Source organism: Halichoerus grypus, chromosome 4, assembly GCF_964656455.1.
Source record: "Halichoerus grypus chromosome 4, mHalGry1.hap1.1, whole genome shotgun sequence".
In the NCBI taxonomy this organism is placed as follows: Eukaryota; Metazoa; Chordata; class Mammalia; order Carnivora; family Phocidae; genus Halichoerus; species Halichoerus grypus.
In genome coordinates this window covers 178896008-178913718 of record NC_135715.1, presented here as the reverse complement: position 1 = coordinate 178913718, position 17711 = coordinate 178896008, and the positions used below count along the sequence as shown (strand labels likewise).

Below are 17711 nucleotides of genomic sequence, written 5' to 3'. Positions count from 1 at the left end.
ATAAGGAAAATAATACACCAACAAGACCACTGGAAAGATTCCCTGAAATAATGCTTGGAAGCCCCAGATTCCTATGGGGTATGAATTATTATTACTGAAAACAGCGACTCAGGCTCACCCTTCCTAGGAAAGTTCAGAAAATGTTGCCTTGACCGGTGGCTTCCTGACCGGTGGCTTGTCTCCGCTGATGGACGGCAGCGCATGAGCAAACGGAGGAAAATCATCTAAGCAAGGGACAGAAGAGGGTACGGCACTGTGAAGGCCAACCCCAAACAACCAAGATGCAAACCTGTGGGGACAGAATATGGAAATGTATTATGGGAGTGTCAGGGGGATGTGACATTGGGGGGGTGAGGGACCCAAGTCAAGCCAAGCTCTCGGCCACTACTAATGTAAAGATTTGCCTATTCGGGGGGCGCCTGGGTGGCTCAGTCATTGGGCGTCTGCCTTCAGCTCGGGTCGTGGTCCCGGGGTCCTGGGATCGAGCCCCGCGTCGGGCTCCCTGCTCGGCGGGAGGCCTGCTTCTCCCTCTCCCACTCCCCCTGCTTGTGTTCCCTCTCTCGCTGTGTCTCTCTCTCTGTCAAATAAATAATAAAAAAAAAAAACCTTTAAAAAAAAAAAAAGATTTGCCTATTCGGGATACTTCATATAAATGGAATCAGACAGTATTTGTCCTTTTGTTTTTGCCTTATTTCACTTCGCATGTTTTTAAGATCCGTTCGTGTTGTGGAATATATCAGTACTTCATTTCTTTTTATAGCTGGATAATATTCCATTACATGGATACACTACACTTTGTCTATCCATTAATCAGTTGACAGGCATTTGGATTATTTCCACCTTTGAGCTATTACGAATAATGCTGTTATGAACATTTGTGTACAAGTTTTTGTGTGGACACATGTGTTTTCTTCTCTTGAGTATATATACTTGGGTGTGGAATTGCTGGGTCATATGATAAATCTATGTTGAAGCATTTGAGGAACTGACAGACTGTTTTTCCTCTAGGGTCTCTTCTCTAAGGGCAATAATCCCATTCATGAGGGTTCTACCCTTATGTCCTAATAACCTCCTAAACACACACTTCCAAATACTGTCACATTGGGGATTAGGTTTCAGCATATGAATTTTGGGGGGGACACAAGCCTTCCATCCATAGTAGGAGCTAAAGCAGCAGATGAAAGTTTTACTGTGGCTCAGAGTCTGACACCACAGGAAGGTTAGAGACCAGTGAATCTTCTTTTTTTTTTTTTAAGATTTTTAAGTATTCATTTATTTGAGAGAGAGAGAGAAAGAGAGAATGAGCAGGGGGGAGGGGAAGAGGGAGAGCGAGAAGCAGACTCGATCCCAGGACCCTGGGATCATGACCTGAGCTGAAAGCAGACGCTTAACCGACTGAGCCACCCAGGCGCCCCAAACCAGTGAATATTGTGGTCCAATAAAAGCTTGCAGTCGGTGCTTATGTTTTTTTATTTTATTTATTTCTTTTTAAAGATTTTATTTATTTATTTGACAGAGATAGAGAGAGAGCACAAGTAGGCAGAGTGGCAGGCAGAGGGAGAGGGAGAAGCAGGCTCTCCGCTGAGCAGGGAGCCCGATGTGGGACTCGATTCCAGGACGCCAGGATCATGACCTGAGCTGAAGGCAGCCACTTAACCGACTGAGCCACCCAGGCGCCCCAAGTGCTTATGTTTTTTTAATCAGAAATAATTTCAGTTCTTCTTATCAGCCCCATCTACAGGCCACAGTAAGTTTTAAAAGACCCGAGACCATGTTGGCATTGGGGGCATCACTCAACCAGGGATACCCAGTGCCGCTTCCAATCAGAGTCTGATCAACTAGGAGGTCCTTGAGGTCTCTTGTTTTGCAGTATGATTCTATTTTGTAGGAGTACTCCAAAAACAATATGTATTCAATCAGAACTCTTCATTCCCCTCTTTTTTTTTTTTTTTTTTTTTTTTTAGGATTTTACTTATCTATTTGTCAGAGAGCGAGAGAGAGAAGAAGCAGGGGAAGTGGCAGGCTAAGGGAGAAGCCGGCTCCCTGCTGAGCAAGGAGCCCAACACAGGGCTTAATCCCAAGACCCTGGGATCATGACCCAAGCCAAGGCAGACGCCCAACTGACTAAGCCACCCAGGCGTCCCTTTATTCCCCTCTTCATCAGAATCTTTCCCCTCTAGAACCAGCATCTGTCAGTCCGTTTTGGTAAATTTTTTCTCCTCCTTCTCCCTCCTCCTCTGCTCCTGCCCCAGCTTGCACTCTCTCTCTTTCTAAAATAAATAAATAAATAAATAAATGATCTCAAAAATAAATAAATAAATGGATAAAAACCAGAACAAAAACAGAGAATTTGTATCAGATCGAAAGGAGGAATGTTGGAACCAATGATCAAAACTATGGAAATGGAGCTAAAGAATGTTCCAGAAAATAAATTACTATCGATGAGAAAGAAGGAAATAAGAGCAGCAAAAGAACAAACAATTCTTTCACTGAATAAAGTATGAACATTTATGTGAGCCAAAAGAGCAATAGGAAACCAGAACATGTCATTCCAAAATCAGGACACATTTGTTTAATTAATATTAGTCGATGCCCTGAGTCACTTTGCTTCCTGTTAGTTTAATCATAGAAATGAACAGGATACAAAATGTTCTGAAGACTCTATTATTCAAATTAAGTATTTATCTAGGCAGTGAGCCTCTTAATCAGTGGCTTTCAAACATTTTTTGACCCTCAGCCGCAGTAAGAGATGTATTTTACATCAAAGGCTGTCTCTCTCACACACACACAAAAGCTTCACATTACCTTTACTATAGGCAATGTGCTCTGATATTTTCTTTCTGGTCTATTTTATTTTATTCTATTTCTTGTTTTTAAAATGCTGTCAGAGGAGCGCCTGCGTGGCTCAGTCGTTAAGCGTCTGCCTTCGGCTCAGGTCATGATCCCAGAGTCCTGGGATCGAGCCCCGCATCAGGCTCCCTGCTCCGCGGGAAGCCTGCTTCTCCCTCTCACACTCCCCCTGCTTGTGTTTCCTCTCTTGCTGTGTCTCTCTCTGTCAAATAAGTAAATAAAATCTTTAAAAATAAATAAATAAAATAAAATAAATAAATAAAATGCTGTCAGAGACCCACTAAGTCTGTATCATGATTCACTCATGTGTTGCAGTTCATAGTCTGAAAAGTATTTATCAAATGGCCTGATCTGCAATGTCCTAGTTTCTTAGGACCACCTGGGACTGCTGCTGCAGAGAATCTCAGACCTGCCTTACAAAGGCAGCTTTCTCCAGCTCAGACCCACAGCCAGAGTCCCTGGAATGTGTGCCAGACTTCCCAGCTATGTTTCCAGTGGTTTTCTCCCATCTCTTAGGGGGATGTGATTCCTGTCCCTCCTCCAAATTGCTTGGGAAGCCAGTGCTCTTGGCAAAGCAAGACAGCATCCTCAGGATAACTGTCCCTTCTCTTCACCCATCCTCCTTTGGTGTTGCTGCCCTTGGACACTACCAAGACACCAGGATGGTGTCTGTTTCCACTTGTGGTCCAAGTTGACCTTAGCCATGGTTCCATTCTATCAGACTTGCTCCCTCTGGTTGCACTGCTGACCCGGGCATCCCTGCTTGCCCAAGACACCCTTCCCAGTAGCTTCTGGGTGGCATTCCCTCTCCCTCCTGGTGAAAGAGATGGGCTGACCGAAATGTGTGGGATCTATTGGAAATCCCCAAAACCCTCTTCACAGGTCCTGGACCAAGGAACATAAGCCCTGGTAGGCCATGAGCAGTGAGCATTTGGAACAAATATGGATCTGGGTATAAAAGGCCATTAGTTGCAAAATTGTATTAAAATTGCTACATAAAATTGATTCACCAATAAAATCACCTTTCCTTACAATGGCATTGTTGAGAAATTCTAGTGTACTGTTGAACTCTTGTCACAAAGTTAGAGGTTTTGGTAATATACATATACATAGTGTGTTTAGTTTTTTTGTTTTGTTTTGTCGTTTTTGTTTTTTTAAGATTTCATTTTATTTATTTTTAAAAAGATTTTATTTATTTGAGAGAGGGAGAGTGCACGAGCAGGGGGAGCAGCAGAGGGAGAGGAAGAAGCAGGCTCCCCACAGAGCAGCAAACCCGACGCAGGACTCGATCCCAGGACCTGAGATCACGACCTGAGCCGAAGGCAGACGCTTAATCGACTGAGCCACCCAGGCACCCCATAGTATGTTTGGCTTTAACATACCACCATCTACACAGTGAGTACTCAGAAGGATACTTATTGGTTAAATATAGAAAAATTTGAAAATATTAAGTTAGCTTCTGGACTAAAAAAATCTTAAGGTTGGAGTGACTCAGAGTTAATCTAATTTGCTTCCATTGCTATTTGCATTCCATGTTCCTAGATTAGTTAGGAGTACATTTGGCTGCAAATAACAGAAAATCTGACTGCTATGGCTTGAACAAATAAGGATGCATCTTTCTCACCCAGCAAGGTATCTGGAGGTAAGCAGTTGCTGTCAGACTGATCCTCCCTGACTCTCTTGGCCTTTTCCTTGTGGTTTCAAGACAGCTTCTGCAGCTCTTAGCATCACATCCGCATTCAAGACAGAATAAAGGGTGGAGGCGGCCACCAGCCTTATCTGTTCCTTCTTACTGGGAAATCAAATCTAACCCAAATGCCCCAGCAGGAATTTCTCCAAGGTCTAAGGTACTGTAAGGTTAGAACTGGGTCACCTGTTCACCTCCACGTACAGCTGAGTTGTGGTTAGAAAGGAGGAATTTCGAGTGTGGAGATTCAGTAAGCGATTGGGAGTGATGGCCAGATTTCTTCAACCGGGGGCCCCTCATCCTTGCTTGAACATCTTTGTACCATTTTTGATAGTTCCAGAATGTTCTTTTTGTTTTAACCAGAATCTGCTTCCTTGTAACTTGTCCCTATGGCCTCTGGTTCTGCCCCGAGGACCTCTGCAGACAAATTTGAGTATTTCTTCTTGGTGACAGCCATACAAATATTTGAAGACAGCTGTCATATCTCCTTAGATTTTCCTCTTATCCACATGAAACATCTCCATTATGTGACATGATGATTTCAACTGCTCTCACTTTTTGGTGTGCTCTTCTCTGAATCTGTTAGTTTATCGATGCTGCTTATTAGACTTTGTTGCCCCAAATGACATCATTGGTAAAGGGGTGGCCTGAGCCAAGCCAGAGAAGTCCCATGATTACCTCCATTGTTCTGGGTTATTGCTAAGTCAGCTCAAGTTTGCAATCTCTTCTGTGCACTTCCTGCTGATGATTCAGCCAACTAAAGATCATAAGTTTTTTCCGTCTTTCTACTTCCTTTCCTTATGCATGTGCTCTAGGGATCATAGAACAGGATTTATATTTATTAATAGTATTTTATGGCATTTGATCTGACTTGTATTTCTAGTTTATTGGGTCCTCTTCAGATTTCAATGCTATGATCCAGGGCATCAGTTAACCCTCCCGGAATCTCACTATCTGCAAATGAGACAAATTTATGCTGTTCTGAACTCCATATATATCTCCATTAGGTATTTTCAACAAGAAAGTCAGGATAGACTCTTTCAACCTGCCACCACTGATTTCTTTCTAAAGTGGAGCTGACTGCCATTTAGTTGGGGCCCTTCAGCACATGGTGAATTCACCTCATGATCATTCTGTCCACACATCACCTTTTGTCTTAAAGATATTATGAGATCCTCTTTTAACTACTTTGCAAAAATTCTGATCTACGAAAGCAGTCTCCCGATCAAATAACTTAGAAACTTAGTGAAGTTTATAAGCAAGGACTTTTACCAACGAATCCATACTAGGTCCTAGAGAGCACTAGCTTCCTTTCTGAGTTCCTCAGGTTAACCTTTATATACTCTAGTCCAGAACATTTTATGACCATGTTGCCTTCCTTATACTGGGTAATTCGATGCAAAAGTTGGAGCTGAATCATAGCACCAGCTATGAAATTTCACATTAAACAAGGGGTTAGCACAAAGGCAAAAAGTATGTGTCATTAATCTTTGAAAATCTCTTATGTGACTCATAAGGACATGTGCATGGTGTGCCTTGTAGTGATCCTTCCCTGCATCAAAGCTTGAGCACCACTGAGTTCAACTAATGAAAGGTGCTAAAGGAAGCCCATCGTCGAACATTTTAACAAATCCATAAAATAACATTTTAGCAAATCCATCTCTAGCAGTGAATGAAGATTAGAAGAATCTGAAGCACCCTGCTTATCAGCAAGGTTTAATTCGTGCTATTTTCATATAAACCCTTTATAATCTTAATGCATAGTTATAAATTTTTTTGTTGGTATGAGGATTAAAGTAATTATGAAATTATCTAAAGTCATTATCCATGAAATTATCTAGTACAGGTTCTGACACCTAGTAGATTTGAATTTAAATCTTTCTAGATTAAATATTAAATACACTATTCTTTGAAAGGTTGGAGAAAAGATCTTGGCCACTGACATTTATTTTTCCAAAGTGGTTCTACTCTTCCATGACCTTGGGCATTGATCCTATGATGACCCCTTACTATAAGTTGATCCATGTGATTAATGCTTATAGTAATGAATTTGTGGAGCTGAAAGGTGGACTTTATTTTAAAATGGCAGTTAGCTCCCGACCCTCTAAAAAAAAGTGGGGGGTGCCTGGGTGGCTTAGTCAGCTAAGCACGTGACTCTTGATTTCAGCTCAGGTCATGATCTCAAGGTTGTAAGATTGAGCCCCGAGTCAGGCTCCATGTTAGGCATGGAGCCAGCTTAAGGTTCTTTCTCTTGGGGCACCTGGGTGGCTCAGTTGATTAAGCATCCTCCTTCAGCTGGGGTCATGATCTTGGGGTCCTGGGAGAGAGCCCTGCATTGGACTCTCCGCTCAGCGGGGAATCTGCTTCTTCCTCTCCCTCTGCCCCTCTCCCCCAACTCCCTACTTGTGCTTTCTGCTCTCTCTCTCAAATAAATAAATAAAATCTTTAAAAAAAAAAAAAAAGATTCTCTCTCCCTCTGCCCCTCCCCCCTCTCTAAAAAATAAATAAATAAATAAATAAATAAATAAATAAATAAATAAAATGAGAGTTAGTTGGCATGACTAACTTCATCATTTATTAGTTAAATGACCCTGTGGACTTACTTGCCTATCCTCAGAAAAGGTTATTGATAACTGTCAACAATTTAAGTCCTATGTGTAAAGTACCCTGGTGTTTATGTTATACGTCAAAGTCATGTTTCAGGAAGAGATAGTTTATTTCAAAGAGTTATAAAGGGAAATTACTCTATCAGGATTAATATCAAAAGTCCATACAGGGACTGAGCCACCCAGTGGCTTAACCGACTGAGTCACACTAACTAATCATGCTTAACTGACTGAGCCACCAGGTGCCCAGTACTGTTTTTAAATTAGATATTTTTTGTCTTTTTTTTTTTTTTTAAAGATTTTATTTATTTATTTGACAGAGAGAGACACAGCGAGAGAGGGAACACAAGCAGGGGGAGTGGGAGAGGGAGAAGCAGGCTTCCCGTGGAGCAGGGAGCCTGATGCGGGGCTCGATCCCAGGACTCTGGGATCATGACCTGAGCCGAAGGCAGACGCTTAATGACTGAGCCACCCAGGTGCCCCTTGTCGTTTTTTTTAAAAGATTTTATTTATTTATTTGACAGAGAGAGACACAGCGAGAGAGGGAACACAAGCAGGGAGAGTGGGAGAGGGAGAAGCAGGCTTCCCGCTGAGCAGGGAGCCCGACACGGGGCTCAATCCCAGGACCCTGGGATCATGACCTGAGCCAAAGGCAGACGCTTAACGACTGAGCCACCCAGGCGCCCCGATATTTTTTGTCTTTTGAAACTTAAAAACTTTTTAACATCATACAGATTTTAAAAGTAGTAATATGGTGATTCAATAACACCGATTCTGTCTTTGATCTTTTTCTTCATGTTTTTTCCATTTTCAGCCCACATTGCTTGTACGAAGGCAGGAGGAAAGATCCAGAGGTTAAGCCTCTGCCCAGCTCAGGTCATGATCCCAGGGTCCTGGGATTGAGTCCCGCATCAGGATCCTTGTTCAGCAGGGAGCCTGCTGCTTCCCTTGCTTATGCTCTTGCTCTCTCTCTCTCTTTCTCTCTCTGACAAATAAATAAAAATTAAAAAAAAAAACTTTTTTTAAGTCCATATAGATAACCAGAAACCCAGCATTTAGTTCTTTGTATCCATTAACATTGTCCCTAAGTAACAGTCTAAACAAGCAACAGTTTAAAATGAATTACATATAAGGGCGCCTGGGTGGCTCAGATGGTTAAGCGTCTGCCTTCAGCTCAGGTCATGATCCTGGGGTTCTGGGATCGAGCCCCGCATTGAGCCCCGCATCGGGCTCCTGGTTCGGCGGGGAGCCTGCTTCTCCCTCTCCCTCTGCCTCTCCCCCTGCTCATGCTCTCTCTCTCTCTGTATCTCTGTGTCTCAAATGAATAATAAAAAAAAAATCTTTAAAAAACTAAAATAAAATAAAATAAATTACATATATAATAAAAAGTAATGAAATGTTCTGTGTAATCATCCTTTCCTTTAAAATGCTGACTTGGGGTGCAATCGTTTCCGAGGGCTGCCGTAGCAAAGTACCAAAAACTGGGTGGCTGAAAACAACAGAAATGTGTTGTCTTATAGTTCTGGAGATTAGAAGTCTGAAATCACAAAATAGGCAGGGCCATGCTCTCCCCACCTCTAGAAGAGGATCCTCCTTTACCTTTTCCAGATTCTGGTGTTTGCCAGTGATCTTTGGCCTCCCTCAACTTGTAGACACATCACTCCAGGCACATGGCTGTCTTCTCTCTGTGTGTCCTCACCTCTCTTCCCTCTCTGTGTGTCTGTCTCTGCATCCAAATCTCCCATTCTTATAAGGACATTGGTCATATTGAATAAGTTATCCTTATAATTAATTACCTTTGTAAAGATCCTATTTCCAGTGAAGGTCATGTTCTAAGGTATGGCTTGCGGGGGGGGGGGGCAAGGGGGCTAGAACTTCAACACATCTTTTTTGGGGGACAAAATTCAACCCATTGCATTGGACTTAGTGAGGAATTGTGGCATTATATTGGCTGCATGAACACGGATAACGGCCACAGAAGCTGCCTTCAGGAGGTGGGCACTGGGCAGACAGGGAGGGTGGAAAGGAAGAATTTTCCATGCCCACTTCAGCTCACACGATATTTGTAGGGGAACATGGAGACACTCATGGAGGCTGAGAAGTGGCAGCTTGTTTAAGGCCTTACGGTCTTGCCATATTTTACACCTTTCATAGTAAAGAAGGCTTCAAGTATGCATTGCTTTTTATTATGAATCTCAGTGTTTACAATAAATAACAAGAAATAAGACTTTTTATATCTTGGGGCACCTGGGTGGCTCCGTTGTTAAGTGTCTGCCTTCAGCTCAGGTCATGATCCCAGGGTCCTGGGATCGAGCCCCGCATCGGGCTCCCTGCTCCGCGGGAAGCCTGCTTCTCCCTCTCCCACTCCCCCTGCTTGTGTTCCCTCTCTCGCTGTGTCTCTCTCTGTCAAATAAATAAATAAAATCTTTTTAAAAAAGACTTTTTATATCTTTTCTAGCCCAAGTCACAGCATAACCAAGCACTGATGGATATCTGTTCTACACAAATTAGCAAAGGAAGTGGATTATAACATATAACAGTTTGACACATAATGAGCACCTACACCAATACTCAATGAATATTATTTTTCTCCCTTCTGTTGACTCTCAACTAAAAAGCTAATTTTATCAGATTTAGCATAGCAAAGAAAAACACCACCTTAATAGAATACACAGTGTCTCAGAAGGAGGATACCAAGGAAGGCTATTTATAGGATTTGGGTTTGAGTTGGGGCTCAGATGGTATAGAGATGGTTTTTCAGTACAGGGAACCAATTTACAGTGGGCATAGTTTATGACATAATAGTTTAGGATTGGTGGACACAGCAAGGTCAGGGTTTTGCTGAGTAAGTTGTCGCCTGATAGGTATGCTCTTTTTCACAGGTGAGCAATCTGTTTCCTGATAAGAGAGCTGTTTCCCCAAATAAGCAAACTATTTTCTTGGATAAATCAGTTTGTAGGAATCTCCTGAAGCAAATAGTTAAATTATTTACTGGTCTACACTTACTTATCTTCCTGTGCAATAATTTCCAAAACATATTAACACGGAGGGGAGCTTCCTCTCTCCTCCCTCATATTCTTGGACACAACCCCCAAACTATCATAGTTGTGGAACTTAAATTCAGTAATCTTTAAGGAGCAAAATGATTAGTATTCTGTTTTTTTAAGATTTTATTTATTTATTTCAGAGAGAGAGAGACACATGCCTACAAGCGAGAACACCAGTGTGGGGGGTGGGGGAGGAGGGGCAGAGGGAGAGGGAGAAGCAGACTCCCCGACTGAGCAATTCGGGGCTTGATCCCAGGCCGGGATCATGACCTGAGCCGAAGGCAGACCCTTAACTGATTGAGCCACCCAGGCGCCCCTGATTAGTATTCTTTAGAGAACTATTTTCAGTAGGGGAGAGAAACTGCCTCTTTTTGTGATAGAAAGACCACAGACATACCTTTAGGCCTCCTAGAAGAGGCACAATCATGTGGCCAGTACATGGTGCTAAGGGCATCATGGTCATAGCTGGGCAGGCCAGGGAACCTTTAGCTGTTTTATGATTTTCATTATAGCTATAACCCCAATTTTTCATTATGAATGCCATTAATCGTAAGAGAGAACAAATGTAAGAGACAAAAGAATTACTGGATGAGGAAAATCTATCTCCATAACTATAAACAGAGCTCAAAACACATAGCCTTCCAAAGAAGCTTTTTCTATTTCTTAAGAGCTCAGCATATTGGCCAAAATGCCAATATATTTCTCATCTGCTGTCAAGGTTTACTGTAGACCGTGTAGGTCAACTGAGTTCAGAAATACTAATATGATCGCATTGAAAGAAATCTCCATTATCAGTCCTGGATATCAAAATTGAAGTATGTGGGAAGCAGGGCTAAAAGACAGGTGTGAAGCTGCCAACTTAGGGAACTTTTCTCTAAATAAACAGATGATGCTGAAACTGCAACTTTCCCCCTGATAGCAGATCAGCGTTTCTTCAAATCACACTGTCGTATTTTCTGCAATAGCAATCACTACTTTGATGACATAAGCATCATTCCTGGTTCTCGTTTTGAGAAGAGTTATATTCCACTGGAAAATTTCTAGCAGGGGAGTGTATTTTGGTCTAATATTTTGTTGCCACTGAGACTAAGAATAAAGACCAAAGAAAACCAAAGTCTCTTTTGAGAGAATTGCAGTAATATTGCCTCCCAGCTTTAAGGAAGTCTCTTGAAGAGCATCCCCAAAAGCTTCCTTTTCAAGTAATCACATCCTTAAAGCTTAATGTTCAAATACGGTAACATTCTGAGGTCCTGGGGGTTGGGATTTCAACATGAGGATTTGGGAAGGGGTCATACGTCTTTCTGCAACAGAGCCCAAGGCAAGATGTTGTAATGGGGAAGACCAGTTTCCGCATGAAACACACAGGGAGAGGTAAAGGGCAAGGGGGCACTGAGCAGTGAAGCATGTGGCTAGGACAATCCTGAGAAGCCCAGGCAGGGTCTAGGGCAAGAAGAGGTCGGAGAATAATGGGCTCTGCTGTTTATGGCGAGCCAGCGTCAGGATCCCACTTAAATTTCAGGCATGGAATGTGTGCAGAAGGATAGCTCAGCTGCCCACAGGAATTGGGCATGATGTGTTAGTTCATGTGTCTATCCTAGATGTTGAGGCTCCTGGGACCTGGGGCTGTAATTCATCCATCTTGGCATCCCCAGAATCAGGGGCCGGAAACAGGGAAGGAACACAGCAATGCTTGTTAAAGGAATTAATGAGCCTCTTAATGGAGACTAGGAATGAATTTTCAAGCCATCTGTGAACTGGGTCGCTTTGCAGGTGGTTGATGCCATCTTTTGTATGTCCATTTTTCTCTTGTTCTCAAAGTCAGGTTCCTGTCGCCACCCCACTCCCAGGTGTGCATGCGTATGCACACACACACACATACGCACGTGCGTGCTCACACACTCACAACAGTCCTCTGGCTTGAGCAAGAACGAGTGGCAGAATCTGCATAGAGGGGGTACACACCTGTTTGTCTAAAGGTAGGTCACGTCAAATCTCTGTTGGCCTGTGAGCCTTTGTTTATGAATTGTTAATACCAACAGGTTAGACTTTTACCTAAAAAACCCAGTGCTTATTCTGCCCTTGCTTCCTACCTTCCTTAACCCTGCCTTGCCTCAACAACTGTAGAGGGTTTGGGAGGTGACCATCTCAGCTACTCTCAGGACCTGTGTGCAGATCACTCTCTAAGTGTTTCAGGCACCACTTCCTGCCTCTCTGTGTTAGCTAATCACAGATTTCCATTTTTTGAGTCAGTGAAGTCTCTTCCCTAACTTACAGTGTAGCCAGAACACAGGATCAAAAGTCATTGGGTGGGAATGACAAGATGAACTCTTTTTAATTGTGATTTCAAGGATGATAGAATGACTTGAGAGGAAACATGGTGTCCAAATGAAGTGGGCAGGAGGAGGGACAACTGGTCGGGCATATTTGGCCGGGTGTTCTCTCTCAAGTCTATCTACACTGGGGAGGCTGACAGCCAATCAGGTAGCCAGCCAATCATCACATAGCTATGATGGAGAGCAAATTATTGCTTGTGAAGACCTCCGGTCACAGGAGGAAAGAACAGTGACTTCACAGCTGGATATCCTCAGTTCCTAATGTTTTGACCTTTACAATTGTATAGCTTAGGTCTTTACAGTATTCCCAATGTCTATACTCTGAACAATACCTAGAGACAGGAAATCAAGTATCATAATCCCCATGAGTATGGGCTAAATTGTGTCCCCTCACCCCAACTCATATGTTGAAGTCCCAAACCCTAGTCCCTCAAAATACAACTGGGTTTATAGAGATGGGACCTTTTAAGAGGTAAGTAAGGTAATGAGGTCATTAGGGTGGGCCTTAATCCAATCTGAGTCGTGTCCTTGTGAGAAGAGGAAATCAGGACACACACAACACACAGAAGGGGAGGAAACACTGGGGTTGTGGGCACACAGAGCAAAGGCTGTGGGGGGACGCAGGGAGGAGATGGGCCGTCCGAAAGCCCGGGAGAGAGGCCTCGGGAGAAACTCAAACTGCCAACCCTTCGCTCTCGGCCTTCTAGACTCCAGAACAGAGATAAATTTCTGTTGAAGTCACTCGGTCTGTGGTATTTTGTCATGGGGCCCTCACAATCTAATACACCTCATTTTACAGTAAGTGATTGCCCAAGGTCCCAGAGCGAGTCAGACTTGGCCCAAGAATCGTAGATTTTCAATTCCGTTATTTGGCCTCATTCTATTACCCCCTTCTGCCTTTCAATGGTAAAAAAGAAATCATTGCATACAATTTAAAAAGTAACCTTTTGGGCACCTGGGTGGCTCAGTCAGTTAAGCGACTGCCTTCGGCTCAGGTCATGATCCTGGAGTCCCAGGATCGAGTCCCTGCTCAGCAGGGAGTCTGCTTCTCCCTCTGACCCTCCCTGCTCTTATGTGCTCTCTCTCTCTCAAATAAATAAATAAAATCTTTAAAAAAATAAATAAAAAATAAATAAAAAGTAACCTTTATTACTTTCTCTGTTTTATTACAAATGTAACCATTGTAGCAAATTTAACTTTAGACTCATTAGGATCACTTAAAAGAAGAAAATAGAAGCCATCTATAATCCCATCACCTTAAGGCTACGGCCACTGTTCATGTATCGGGGCTCCCTTTCCATGCCGGTAGGAACTCCTGTTTATCTGTGGACAGAAAATTGACCCCTCTGAATGGTCCTCCAGCATTTCTGTATTTATAGCCCCTGTGCCCAGAAGCAGATCTCTCACACTCTTTCTTTCCTCTTCATGCCACCTGGCTGATGACCTTTGTGGAATCATTTAGCTGGCACAGCGTCCCCCACCCCCTGTCCCCCAGTAGCCTCCCCAACCACTGCCCCCAACTGCTGCCCCCACCTGTCTAGTATTGGTGCGGGCGGGACTGCATTCTCCTCCAACAGGAGGCTTTGCTGCAAACAGGTGATCCAACCCTTCCCCAATCCCCCCCAAAACACAGAGACCAGTCTGTGACATTTAACAGAAAGCATGGAAAGAACGTACAACATTGAGAATAATTTACAACTCTTGTTCACACTCACACCTAAGTACCTTCAGAATTGTCAGCTCTGAGGCATTTGACTAGATAGCAGGACTTGGGATCTTGGAAGGGAATGGAGAAGAAATTGGGGGTTTTCTTCATAGAGTATGGGGGGCATCCACCAAAATGGAAAAAAATACCCTCTGTATTTGCAATAACTTCTAACTGTAATTTATATTGCTTTTCAAATATGACATAGACAACATATCAAAGCAGAATTAGCAGTGTCGGTCACTTTGTCACTAACAGATATCACGGATGTTTTCATACCAAATTAAAGTTGTAGACACCACTAGATACCATTTGCTTTCATCACTTTGAAATTACAATAACTATTAGACCCATTGCAAGGTCTTATTATCTCATGCAGTAAAAGGTATGCATATTTCTTTACCACCAATTTGCTTTTTAAAATATATTAATAACTATGTTAATATAGTTGGGTTCTTTTGTGATCTTATATATTTTACTCTATGCATCAAAAAATGTTTTTCTGAGAAGTTGTCCACAGGCTTCGCCGGAATGCCAAAGGGCCTGGCACAAAGAAGGGTTGGGCCCCCGCTGCAGAGTGAAGGAGCTGAGTCCCTTGTTCACACGGGCACGAATGTGTATGCATCCCTTTCAGGGCTGTGTCTGGGGGATAAGGAACTGAGGCCCCGTGAAGAGGGATGGCAAGGATAATGGGGAAAAGCACCAGGCCTGACTCCGTTTCTCTCCCAGCCAACTGGCCTGGGCCTGAGGCCTCTGGTCGGAGAAGTGAGAACAGATGAGAGTCTTAGAAAAGACTCTTTGAGATTCTGAGCGTGGCCTGGCCTGCTTTGCATCACAGGTAGGAGCCGGTGACACAGTGTTGGGGAGAAAACTGCTCTTCCCACATCCGCAAGGCCTTGGGCATGACAAGGACCTCTGCCGGGTCCAGGTCAGAGCAGGGGTCAAGGCTCTTTTCTGCACATTCTTGGGCAGTGGGCATTGAGAAGATGGAGAAGAGACACAGCGCAGGGACGTTCCAGTGACTGCCACCCAGAGTGTGGCCTAGGGGTACGCGTTCGGATGCAGATTTGGGACTCACAGAAATAACTGGATCATAAATGGGATTCAAGTGTTTGCCTGGGCTGGCGTGGGACTTCACGTCCATCATGATGTTGGCATAAGTGAAAATGCCAACATTTGTTTCATTTTTCTCACAGGTGGGGCAAACCTGTGTCTGCTCTGGTAGGGGCTTCAAAAGCCCACCTTTCCAAATCTGGCACATCTGGTCCACCAGAGATTTTTTTTTTTTTTTTTTAAAGAAGGGGAAAGCTAAAAGGGGCGGAGGGTAGGTAGGTGATGAGCATGCTCTTGGGGATAGAATGAGAGATAGGCGGTGGGTAGGAAGAGAAGGGAAAAGTAAAGCACAGATACTTCTCAACTACAATGTCTTCTCTGTGGAAGCAACTGTCCTTCAGGAAGCATGGTGGGGTTGGTGGTGGGGCAAGTAACCCAAAGGGTGCTGGTCCATTTGGGAGGAAGAGCACCCCATTTGGGACTCTGCCCATAGGGAGATCTCATCTTTGTTTGTTCCCTTGCTCCTCTAGCCAAGTGGTTGGGAGAGGTTTGGGAGGCTGAAAGAGAGGCCAACTCCACCTACACAGGATAAGCCAGTGCAGGGAGGGAGAGAGGCGGGTAGAGAGAACACCCTCAGGGCTGAGTCTTAGCAGCCTGGGATACTGAAAGATGTAGAGCAAGAGAACTGAGGAGTGGAGGAAAGGCCGTGAGGCATGGGAACATGATTGTAGATCGGATTTCCTTCCATGTTCTTCACAAGATGAGACAAGATAATGATATTTATCTTTTGTTACTTTTGGATCCTGACTTGTGCTTCAGTAATGTGAATGATTCTTTTCATTTTTTATTTATTTTTTTAAAAGATTTTATTTATTTATTTGACAGAGAGAGAAAATACCAGCAGGGGGAAGGGCGAGCAGGAGAGGGAGAAGCAGGCTCCCTGCTGAGCAAGGAGCTCAACTCGGTGCTCAATCCCAGGACCCTGGGATCATGACCTGAGCCAAAGGCAGCCGTTTAACCGACTGAGCTGCCCAGGCACCCCATGAATGGTTCTTTTAATGTGAATCTGCACAGAGCCTGAACCACAGAGAAACTTTAGCTGAAGTAGGTAAATGGTTTAAATCTAATAAATAAATAAATAAAGGGGCGCCTGGGTGGCTCAGATGGTTAAGTGTCTGCCTTCGGCTCAGGTCATGATCCCAGGGTCCTGGGATCGAGCCCCACGTCTGGCTCCTGGCTTGGCGGGGAGCCTGCCTCTCCCTCTCCCACTGCCTCTCCCCCTGCTCATGCTCTCTCTCTATATATATTTCTGTCTCAAATGAATAAATAAAACCTAAAAAAAAAAAAATGAAATAGGTAAATGGTATGATCAATACACCCAGAAAGAAAAGATTACTTACTAATATTTTAAAAATGCAATCAAGATGAGATGCTTAGTTCACCAACCAAACTGATCCAGCCAGAATGTAGGGAAATGACCCTTCACGTGCATTACTGGTGCCATAATCCTGTGGGGAGCAATTTGTATTGTTCACCTTTCCCAAAACCTTAAAAGTCTGCATATCATTTTATTGTTTAGGTAGTTCCTTGTGTAGAAATTTATAGGAAATGAAGGCAAAAACGTACCTCTAAATGTCTGTATTACAAAAATTAAATGATGAAGGCAAAAACGTACCTCTAAATGTCTGTATTACAAAAATTAAAAAGAATTTTTTTAAATCTAAAAACAACTTAATTTCCCCAAACAAGGTATTCGATAAATAAATTATGGTATAGCAATATAAAAGAATAAAAGACATTTAAATGATGCTAAAACCATCACATCAGCATCATGTCCCACAGGATGCCTAGGACCTGTTGTAAGGAGAGGGAATGAATGCTTAGGAACCAGAGCAGAAAACTTTTTAAGGTGAGGAACTGTCCTCTATCTTGTGCATAGTGATAGTTATAAGACTGTACACAATTATCCAAAGTCATCAAACTTCACACTTACAGTTGGCCAATTTTATTTTAAGTGAATAGTACCTTAAAAAAATAAAACAGAGGAAAAATGATGCTATAGAATAGCTAATGGAAAGAAAAGATATCAGTAACCTATTAAGTCTGAAAAATTAAGTTTTAAACCAATTTGTATGGCATGATTTCACTTTTATGTTAAAATTCTCATATATAAAGAGAAATAATATGAATAATATGAAAAGTGTCCACCAAAATGCTAAACAGTTATTACTGCTAGATGGATGAAACTATAGAGTTTTCTTTATCTTTGTTCTTTCTTTCTTTCTTTTATTTTTAAATTAACATATGATGTATTATGTATTATTTGTTTAGGAGTTTTTTATCTTAAATTTTTTTTCTATATTTTACTTTTATAATCACTTTTTTTTTTTAAAGATTTTATTTATTTATTTGACAGAGAGAGACACAGCG

The 17711-nt window shown here is 42.8% G+C and overlaps 1 protein-coding gene across 8 annotated transcripts in view; it reads right to left on the bottom strand.

Annotated features, from left to right (window-relative positions):
• The window catches only part of MOGAT1 (monoacylglycerol O-acyltransferase 1), a 101096-nt gene that overhangs the window by 1904 nt on the left and 81481 nt on the right, over positions 1-17711 (bottom strand). For 6 of the 8 annotated variants that reach the window (XM_078071359.1, XM_036098688.2, XM_036098695.2 and 3 more), the window contains exon 7: positions 119-289. The exons of 1 other annotated variant lie outside the window; for it this stretch is intronic. In XM_078071359.1, the coding sequence (XP_077927485.1) occupies positions 124-289 (166 nt within the window). In that variant the 3' untranslated portion in view covers positions 119-123. Of the gene's footprint in view, positions 1-118; positions 290-17711 lie in introns of those variants that run through there. One more of the 8 variants, XR_013447384.1, reaches the window with a different exon arrangement.